General features: G+C 40.9%; 1 protein-coding gene across 2 annotated transcripts in view; it reads right to left on the bottom strand.

Moving 5' to 3' along the window:
• Nucleotides 1-533: 533 nt before the first annotated feature.
• PDK3 (pyruvate dehydrogenase kinase 3) overlaps nucleotides 534-10,283 on the bottom strand; it is a 61,664-nt gene continuing 51,914 nt past the window's right edge. The window contains exons 8-12 of one of the 2 annotated variants that reach the window (XM_036439664.2): nucleotides 9,679-9,780; nucleotides 9,157-9,267; nucleotides 5,580-5,693; nucleotides 3,818-3,957; nucleotides 534-1,433 (exon numbers count right to left, since the gene is read on the bottom strand). In XM_036439664.2, coding sequence (XP_036295557.1) covers nucleotides 1,403-1,433; nucleotides 3,818-3,957; nucleotides 5,580-5,693; nucleotides 9,157-9,267; nucleotides 9,679-9,780 — 498 coding nt within the window. In that variant the 3' untranslated portion in view covers nucleotides 534-1,402. The remainder of the gene's footprint in view (nucleotides 1,434-3,817; nucleotides 3,958-5,579; nucleotides 5,694-9,156; nucleotides 9,268-9,678; nucleotides 9,781-10,283) is intronic. The other variant, XM_036439665.2, reaches the window with a different exon arrangement.

The following is a 10,283-nucleotide window of genomic DNA, read 5'->3' as shown; positions in this document are numbered from 1 at the left end:
GAACAAGGTAGGAGTATGTTAGAAATGGTAGCTTAGGAAGATACTCATATAGTAGCTAACATTTATAAGGAAGCCAGGGTTTTTAAATGCAAAGAACCACTATTTTTACATTTTTTACACAAGGAAATAATCCCGTGGAAAAGCCCTGTCCCCAAGACACTGACTCAGCCTCCATAAAGACTATCTTGTCATTTCTGTTTTGGATGTTCAGTGGCCTTTTATCTAACTGTTTATGACTTCTCTGATGAGATCCTCTAAGGATGGAAGAAATGAGTGAGTTCTTTCTAAAGATGATGGGAACTAGCGCATAATGAAATGAAAGAAACACACCCCATGGAGCTATGTAAGTGGCGGGTTGTAATCCAGACTCTCCAATAGCTTCCATTTCTATGGGGCAATAATAATGGGTCCTTTTTCCTCACCTTAAGTCCTCTGCCAATTCCAACTCTCAGCCAAACGCAAACGATTGTGAAAATCAGATCGGCAATTCTAAAACTGGCTAAAATTCATGAAAATTATGAAGATGCAGGGCATTTTCCAAAATAAAGAACTTTACCCTTCGATAGTCTTTTTTACAATTTGTGAAGTACATCACACAAGGACTTCCAATTCCTTAGAAAACGACAAAGGAGTATCATATGACAAAGGTACAGTATTAGATTAGCAGAAAGTTTACATAAGCATAAAAAGCTCCACTTCCCACTCTTTACAAACTTGACAGGGACCAGAGGGTAGTTTTTCACTTAAGATCTTTGAAACCAAGCAGTTAAGTGAAAAATTCCAAGACAACTCTGGAACTGTTTCATGGGCATAATAGAAGCAGATACGTGGATTTTAAAATAAAACCAATGCATCAAAGACTAAACGTGGAAGTCCACACACCTCACAATGAGAATACGAGCAGAGGGCAGAAGGCAAAACTCTCAATCAGAGAGCGAGGAGGGATGCATTTGAGAAGGAAGGGCCCTGGGACTGAATTATCACTCAGCTGATATCTTCAATTCCAGATTCCCCAGGCCTTAGTGGTTTGGGACAAACATGGTATTTGATCACAAAGTACAACAGTAGAGATCTGTATCTGGGGTGGGAAGGGAGCTTAGAACCCTGGGAACACTGTAGACACTTGACTATGACATTGAGGAGAGAGGTATGAGGACACGAGAGCGCTCACGAGGCTCTGTGCTCTCTTATGACAGGCACCAACTAAATCACAACATACTATAAAGGTACTCAATTTACTACTTTAGTTGGAAGATCTGAAGTAGCTACATGAAAGTTTCTCTGGGAAAGGTCCGGCACTGGAATAACTATGGTGTCACGGTCAGAGTTGATAGAGGAAAGGAGTTCAGAGGTTGACTTGCAGAAGATGATCTTTCTTCAGAGAGAGGACCAGAGCAGTTGTCTAGAAAGTTCTATTAGTCTTGATCTTGTCTCTACAAAGAAAATAATGGGAATATCCATAGTGAGTTTGAGTATAACCTTCTCTATTTTAACCAAGACGTACTCAGTGTTTAATTAGAGTGATAATTCAAAAAACCTTTGCCTTATCTCAGAATTATTCTCTATGGTTCCTACAGAAAAAGAATTACTGTTGAATTACTTACATATACTTTACTCTCAGTTAAAAACCTGATTAGAAATGAGGAATGACTGCTAGTGGGTACAGGGTTTCTTTTGGGGGAGATGAAAATTTTCTAAAATTAGGGAGTGGTGAGTCACACAACTCTGTGAATAATGGATGCTTTAAACGGGTGAATTTTATGGTATATGGATTATATCAATAAAACTGTTAAAAACCTGATTAGAGAGTAAGTTTTCCTAGACTTTCTCATTCACTTAGTGAATACTTCCCCAAGATTATCCTATTTGTATAATTTAACAATTTTAATTGTCAGGCTAACCATTTTAGAATTTTAAAAATTGTCTTTTGCTAAAAGGTTTGTCTAACACTATATTAGAAATTATAGTGTTGAACAATGTTGTTTACCAATTAAGCCCATCTTAATTAGTATACACCTAAACTGTTTAACTTTAAAACTTCCTTTAAAACAATATTCAATTAAAGCCATCTTTTTACAGTTCAAATGGATGTTATTTTAAAAGACTGCTTCTGTACTCCTCAACAACTCCCCCATCAGAGCAATAGTTTGAAATAACTGGTCACATTGATGCCCAACACACTACCTGGCTTACATGCAGACTGAGAATGGAATCAAATGAAATTGATCCAGGTGTATTAAGGTGATGCAGCTAAATCTTGGCCAGGGATGGTGGTGGTGGTGGTGGTGGTGGTGGTGGTGGCGGCGGTGGTAGTGGTGGTGAGTATGTGTGTGTGTGTGTGTGTGTGTGTACATATGCATAACCACATGCGTGCTTGCACTCACATGCACAAACCAAACTCCTCTAAATTTTATCATTTGAGGTAAGTGACCAGTCCCACAATATTGCTTAGCGGTCCATTACTAGACTTCCATAGGAAAAAACACACACACAATACATCAGTGTAGATATGTCCTTTATCAAAAAGACCAATGCTATGATAATGGTATAAAATGACAAAGCTATACAAACTATATTTGCAGACAAATAGCTTTCTGTTGCATTATGTTAAGGTAAGGTTTTCAGGGTAAGAAGAGAGACATGAAATTCAAATATAACGAGGCCCAATGCACGAAATTTGTGCAAATATAGGCCTTCCTTCCCCCAGCTGCCAACACTGGCTTCCCTCTGGCACCTGGGACCCAGCTTCCCTTGCAGCTCCAGCTTCGTCCGGAAGAAAGTATGGAAGGACATCTGGTCTAATTAGCATATTATGCTTTTATTATTATAGAAGACAGAAGAAGATAGGGAGGAACATTGCAATGTTAAATTTGAATAAAAAAATATCAATATGATCGGTCATTTTTAAATGTCCAGTTCAGTAGTGTTGAGTGCATTCACATTGTTGTGCAACTGACCTCCAGAACTTTCTCATCTTCCCCAACTAAAGCTCTCTCCCCATCCTAATTTCCATCTCTATGACTTTGACTACACTAGGTACCTCATATAAGTGGAATGATATGGTATTTGTCCTTTTGGGTCTGGCTTATTGTACTTAAGTGTCATGATTTCAGGTTCATCCATATTGTAGCATGTGCCAGAACCCCATTCATTTTAAAGGGTGAATAATAATATTCCATTGTGTGGATATACCACATTTTGTTTATCTTGATTGATAATTTTAACTTCTTGATTTTTTTCAGTTTGAACCCACAGAATTTCTCTATTTTTTTTTTTCCTATCAAGCCCGGTGGATGATGATAAACTGCCAACTCAATTTCTTTTCAAATATAAGTCATGGCATGATAAACTCTGCTCACTGCTATTAAGATCTCCGCAGTGCAAAGAATCCTGGGAGAGCAGGGTCTCCATTTGAATGGCTATTTTGGTTACCCAATTCTTGTTCTCTTTCCTGTCTGGGGTGAGAAAGCTGTTTCAATATTTTTAAAGGATAACTTTGCTTTGCCCCGCCCCCCATATGTGTTTGTTTATTTTAGAGATAGAAAGGGAAAGGGAGAAAGAAAAACACTGATCAGCTGCCTCCTGAACACCCCCTAGTGGAGATCGAGCCAGAAACCAGGGAATGTACTACTCTGGGAATGGAACCAGGGACCTCTTGGTGCATGGGAGAATGCCCAACTGAGCCACATTGGCCAGGGCTCACTTTGCTTTTCCAGTGATAAAACCACAAAGATTTGTCTGAAAGTGACAATTGCCTGACTGGCATGCTGTGGGGAAAGTCAGATACTCTAGGATAGAAAGCGAAGTAATTTATTACTGTTTTGCCTTGTATTTAGAAGCATCTCTGGGCTCTCTGCTGGGATTGCTCCAATCATCAGCTTCAGGTGTGGTCTTGTAATGGCGCCATGCTGACTTATTGAATACTGGAAGCCTCTCGAATGATTCACTTGAAAGAGCCTAATGGGAAAAAAAAAAACACACCAAAGGGCCACAGTGCCATTTGTCACACATGAAATACGAATTCAAATTTTATATTTAAAACAATAGAAACCCTAATATATACTTTTTGAATGATATTAAAGCTTTACTATTTTACAATAGTAGATCACTTAGACTGGGAAGATGAAAATGAAAGCTTTTTTAAAGGAATAAAAATATTCCCTCATTCTAAGCCAGTACTGACATACACAGGACCAGAACAAGAAGCATTTGAATACAGGTAGTACTGCTCTGAGATACTTTGGACGAGATGGTCTTAGACCAAGCACTCCTGTTCACTGGGCAACCATTCTCCTAGGTTGGGCTCAGAAAGAAATAAAGTTCTATACATACTAGATTTACAAACATAAAGCCATAAAGTGTTATCAAATATCACACATTCAACTGTACTGGCATCTAAGATAAACACTCTAAGTACTGGTGAAGTTACGGTATAATATATTACATGTATGTTATATTTTATAACATATAGCACACTATATGGCCATTAAAAAGGAGCCAGTTCTACATGAACTGATAAGGAAAGATCTCCAATATATACTAGAAAGTAAAAAATATATACAGCAAAGTGCTGAAATAAATCATTTGTGTGAAAAAAATTTAAATTTTTCTAGAACAATCCACAAGAAACTGGTACTTTTGGTTACTGATGGAAACAGAACAGGGTGATTTTGGGCCAGTGATGGGAGAGACTTAGTTCTCTCTCTTTATAGCATTAAAATTCTGCAATATGTACCTATATAAACTATTCAAAAATACTTCAAATATTCTAGAGTTTAGAAATCAAGAAAAGTATAACTATCAATGAATGAGATAATCTGTGTCAAAGAGAACTCTGTTATTCGATCAGCCTTTTTAATGACTATATTATGATAACTGAATTATTATGGCTTTGGGAAAGCCAGCAAGTTTTTAAAGCAACAGACTGAAAGATTCCAGTTTATGATAACCTATCTCCTGCCAGATGAATCCTTCCAATGGATATGCAACCTTTTGAAAATCACAACTTTGAATTATGGTTTTAAAAATCAATCATTTTACTCTTTATAGCTCCATATTTCACATTTTGCTACATCTGAGTGTACTGTCAAGGGTGAGGCATAACATGGTTTTCACATGAAACTGAAGTAAATCTGAGCTGAATATAAAAGACTAGAGGCCTGGTACACAAAATTCGTATACTCTGCGGAGGGCCTTACGGCCGGGCCTGCGCCCTCTTGTGGTCTGGGAGCCCTCTGACTGACAGCTTAGGCCTGCTCCAGGCCTAAGGGTGTCTCTGAGGTGGGAGAGGTTCCCACCACCGCTGCTGTGCTCGTCAGATCTGAGCCGACTTCTGGCTGAGCAGCGCTCCCTCCGTGGGAGGGCACTGACCACCAGGGGGTAGTTCCTGCATTGAGTGTCTGCCCCCTGGTGGTCAGTGTGCATCATAGCAATTGGTTGTTCCACCACTCTCAGTCAATTTGCATATTACACTTTTATAATATAGGATAACAGATGCTATGGTCTATTATCTATTAGTTATTAGAACTTACAGCTTTAAAGCGTAGATGCCTTCATGCTAACAGAAAAAAATGCATTACCTTCAAATAAATTACAGCATCCGTACCCACTCCTTCCATAGAATACAGCTTTAGATCTCCTTGGAAATATCTAGCATACAGACGAGAAATTGGCAAGCCGTAACCAAATCCAGCCTACAGGGGAAAGAAAATGAATTCTGTGAGACAGGCATACATGCTATCAAGTTTGGTATAAGGATCATTCAAGATTAAAAATAAATTCTTGATTCAGACTTAAAGAAAAAAAAAATCCAATTGATTCAACCTCTGCAATGATGTATATGCTCGTCTATGGCAAACAAACTATTTTTCCTCTACAAAAACACTTCTTGTAGGTTTAGAAAATAATAGGAATACTGCAATTTTTGACTAATGCTTTCTTAGCACTTGAAAGAACATTTTTAAAGCAAATCCCAATCGAGTGGAATTTGAACTGGCAACAAAACAAAACCACATCATTTTAAAGTTTCATTATCAAATTCCCTTGCTCTCTGAAGCAAAAAAATAAACAAATTGAAAGCACAGCAGTGCAAATCTACCAGCACCAAGGCTAACACATTGGGAAGAAAATTTCCTGAGTGACTGACTATTGCCTAAGGTTCTAGGAATACTACAAGATTTGGATATATGGTAGTGCATATACTAGTATTTTTAGAGACAAGAAAAGAATTCCAGTACCCGCCTATATCTCTATATTGTAGAACCCTGACTGTTAGTAATAGGTTGCTGGGGCGGGGTGGGGGGAGAGTAGGGTGGTGGAAGGCCTCCAGTATTAACAATAAAAACAACTGAGACTGAAGCTGGCGTAGAGTGGAGGCTTCAGTCCCACTGCTACGGTTAACAAAGGAGCTGGTGGGGTCATGCACCTAGAGTGGCAGTTGCATGGGCTTTGGGCTCAGATACACTTACATTGAAACTCACTTTTTATGCAACTCTGAGCCATTTCCCCCCAATATGTTTTTATTGATTTCAGAGAAAAGGGGAGAGGAAGAGAGAGAGAGAAACATCAATGATGAGAGAAAATCATTGCTCGGTTGCCTCCTGCACGCCCCCTACTGGGGATTGAGCCCGTAACCCAGGCATGTACTCTGACTGGGAATCGAACTGTGACCTCTTGGTTCATAGTTTGATGCTCATTCACTGAGCCACACCAGCCAGGCAACTGAGCAATTCACTGTACCTCTGTGAGAATGTCTCATCAGAAAATGTAATTGGAAAAAAAAACTTAACTCATAAGACAAAATAAAACTAAATGCGTGGAAATTGCTATTATGGCTACTACAGAAGAGCAATTCTACCATGTTACATGAATTTCTAACATCTTCCCTAGATTTTTTTCCTCAGGGTAGGGCCCAACTCAGAGGAGTGTACCCCGTCATTCAAGGGCATTAAGACTGGCAGAGTATGGCCAGTAGTGAAGACAAAACAGCCACAATAGTTACTGAGATCCCCACAGAAAAAACAACAACAACAGTGTATTCCAGGAAGAGGCCAGGAAATCAGCTTCATCCATTCCAGCAGAACATGGACCCTACTCTCAGGAGTGCCAGGGACCAGCCGACAATGCCTGGGGCCAACGCAGGCCTGATGTGGGGAGGCAGGCAAGCCCAGAGTCCTGGGGAACACAGCGGAGGGGCCTCTCACTCGGATTTGGTGAGGTGTAGGGAAGCTTTCCTACGGTGTCAAAAGATCAACAGGAGCCGAAACCAGTTTGGCTCAGTGGATAGAGCGTCGGCCTGCGGACTAAAAGGTCCCGGGTTCGATTCCGGTCAAAGGCATGTATCTTGGTTGCAGGCACGTCCCCAGTGGGGGGGTGTGCAAGAGGCAGCTGATCGATGTTTCTCTCTCATTGATGTTTCTAACTCTCTATCCCTTTCTCTCTGTAAAAAATCAGTAAAATATATTAAAAAAAAAAAAAAAAAAGATCAACAGGAGCTGGCTAGGAGGGTATTTCTAAAAATAAATGCATGTGTTAGAGCACAGAGCTGTAACGCAGTAATGTGTTTGCTGAGGACATTACATTCTCAAGTAGTACACACCCACATGCCCACTTCATTTTTTTTTTAAATACTTTGATTGATTTTTAGAGAGAGAGAGGAAAGTACAGGGAAGGAGGGAGGGGAAGAGAAAAAGAGAGACCGTCAATCAGCTGCCTCCTGTACGCCCCCTACCGGGGATCAAGCCTGCAGCCCAGGCATGTGCCCTGACCGAGAATTGAACCAGCAACCTTTCGGTGCCCGCCCAATTAAGCCACACCGGCCAGGGCCATACTTTAAAGCTGAGGACAGTTTACTGACTGGGAGGGATGTTAATGGAAGAATCACAAGGAGAGGGTATATGATACACTGGAAGGAACACAGACATAGCCAGTGCTGTGATGAGCTCAGTGACCTTGGGCGAGGTACTAAGCTTATTCTCTCATCTATAAAATGGGATGGCGCACACTTTTTTTTTTAATCTCTTGCTTCAGGTGTTCAGTTTCATTAACAAATAACTATGACATAACAGCTATCCCCAGGATGGTATTTGGAGACCAGGAATAGACAACTCAAATTCCTTCTAAGGAACTGGGGGAGGTTCTAAATTTGCTCGTAGTGGGTGTTTCCCTCCACCCCACCCAGCGCCCCCCACCTTTTGACATTTATTTAAGTAGGTACCAGAGCCTGGTCAAGGTAATGCCTTTCAAAACTGATTTTTCATGAATTTTCTTGAATCCAACGTAAGTGACTCCCTCTCTGTGTTCAACACGCTGAGTTAATAAACTCTGTCTTGAATAAACAATGCAAAATGTAAGATTTTTATTCATGCAAAAAAAATATAATCTTACGTGCTTACCAGTCAGGTAGGACTTGAAAATGAAGCTTAATTTATACCCTGAACCATTTTGCAGACTGATAGATGTTGCTGTGTTTAATGACAAAGGGTTCAATTGTTGTTTGTCAATTAGAAACACTCAGCGGGGGAAGAAAAGTGTGGCCCTACCAGGATCTCAGTGCTGCCATGGTAACCAGACTTTTCTCACTGCCTTAATAGGGCTGAAGGTTATTTCCAGAGTGAGACAGAAAGGGCTCTGAAAATGCATACACCACCTATACGTTTCCTGCTTGTGCTATTTAATATAAAAAAAAATGCAGTGTTCCTAATTTTAACATTTTAATTATATAAACAAATTTGGTGGGGAAGTTCAAGGGCCCGGGGTGATTTGGCCTCTCTGGTATGCAGGCGAAAGTGCCAGGACCACGCTACAGCCATGCATTCTGCACTCTTCTCCTTTGCTCACCCGCCACTGGCCTTCCACCCGCTCCGAGGGTAGCTCCAGGTAGTAAATGGTGCTCCTGTAGCACTCGTAACCACAGGAAATGCCTTTCTCTGTATTTGGGAGTAAGGCACGGAGCTCTGAGTGTGTCTCCGACACAAATTAGAGAAGAAATCTAAGCCCAAAGGCTCCACAAAGAAAGTAGCAGTGGCATAAAATTCTCCCGCCCCCAAGCCAGGCCCACACAGAGAGCATTCCAATTCAATGAGGCTTATGTCCAGCCGTGGCGAGTCCCTGCCCATGTTAACGGTCTTTCCTTACGCAGCAGCTTGAAATGCTTACCAGAGGGGCAGCTCTTGAAGGCTCCAGGCTTGGTCTAGGAGCAGTGGAATACATGTAGTTAAAAAGACGATCTATCTTTCGAAGGGGAACGCCACCACCTAGGTCGCTGATCTGTAATGGAGGAGAAGGAAGAGGAGGAGGAGGTGGTGAAGGCTGGGAGGAGGAGTCATTCCATACTTAACAGAAGGCAACAAGTTTATTAAATAAAGCCCTTATGAGATTACTCTCAAGTGTACAGGGCTTTGTACTCCCAATGAAATATGAACAGTATAAAACAAAGGAGGTAGGAAGGTGCCATGGGATCCCATGGGCTTGGGTCTGAGACCCTGTTTAGCTCCCTGAAAACCGGCTACTAATAAAGTTTAAACGAGGTAACTTAAGTCAAAGATCTAACATGGTACGTACTTTACAAATACGACATTCAGCAAACGTCAGTCTTCTTCCCTTCCCTCTGATTCCACAATGTCTAGATACTATGACATGCACTGACAATTGAAGTGTATGTGCAAGCAAAGCAGTTACCTTAATGGACAAGTCTTCTTTACCCAGAGTAACAAGGGTTTTAACCGCTGGGTAGGCCTCTTTTCTGTCTTCATAGAGTTCAACTGTGGCTCTCATGGAGTTCTGAAATAATAAGTCCTTTTCTTTACAACCCTCACAAAATCACAATTTAAAAAAAGAAACTCACAGGAGCTTATTTATGCACAATTTTTTTTTGTGTGTGTGTGGGTATTGGTTGCATTTATATGACATTTTCCCCCTCTAAAGAACTTAGCTCAGCTGAAACCGGTTTGGCTCAATGGTAGAGCATCGGTCTGCGGACTGAAAGGTCCCAGGTTCGATTCCGGTCAAGGGCATGTACATTGGTTATGGGCACATCCCCGGTGAGAGGTGTGCAAGAGGCAGCTGGTCGATGTTTCTCTCTCATCGACATTTCTAGCTCTCTATTTCTCTCCCTTCCTCTCTGTAAAAAATCAATAAATTAAAAACGAAAGAACTTAGCTCAATGTGGGTTCAGATCAAGGAAACACTCCCTGATGCTTTGTTTCTCATCTAGTTTAAGTCCCATCTACCATACTGCACATTGATTCTCCCCCCCGCTCCTTTTTTTTGTGTTAATTCGCACC

The sequence above is a fragment of the Pipistrellus kuhlii genome, unplaced genomic scaffold, assembly GCF_014108245.1.
Source record: "Pipistrellus kuhlii isolate mPipKuh1 unplaced genomic scaffold, mPipKuh1.p scaffold_m20_p_16, whole genome shotgun sequence".
NCBI lineage: Eukaryota > Metazoa > Chordata > Mammalia > Chiroptera > Vespertilionidae > Pipistrellus > Pipistrellus kuhlii.
The sequence above is the reverse complement of the archived record's forward strand: the minus strand, read 5'-3'. Positions and strand labels throughout refer to the sequence as shown.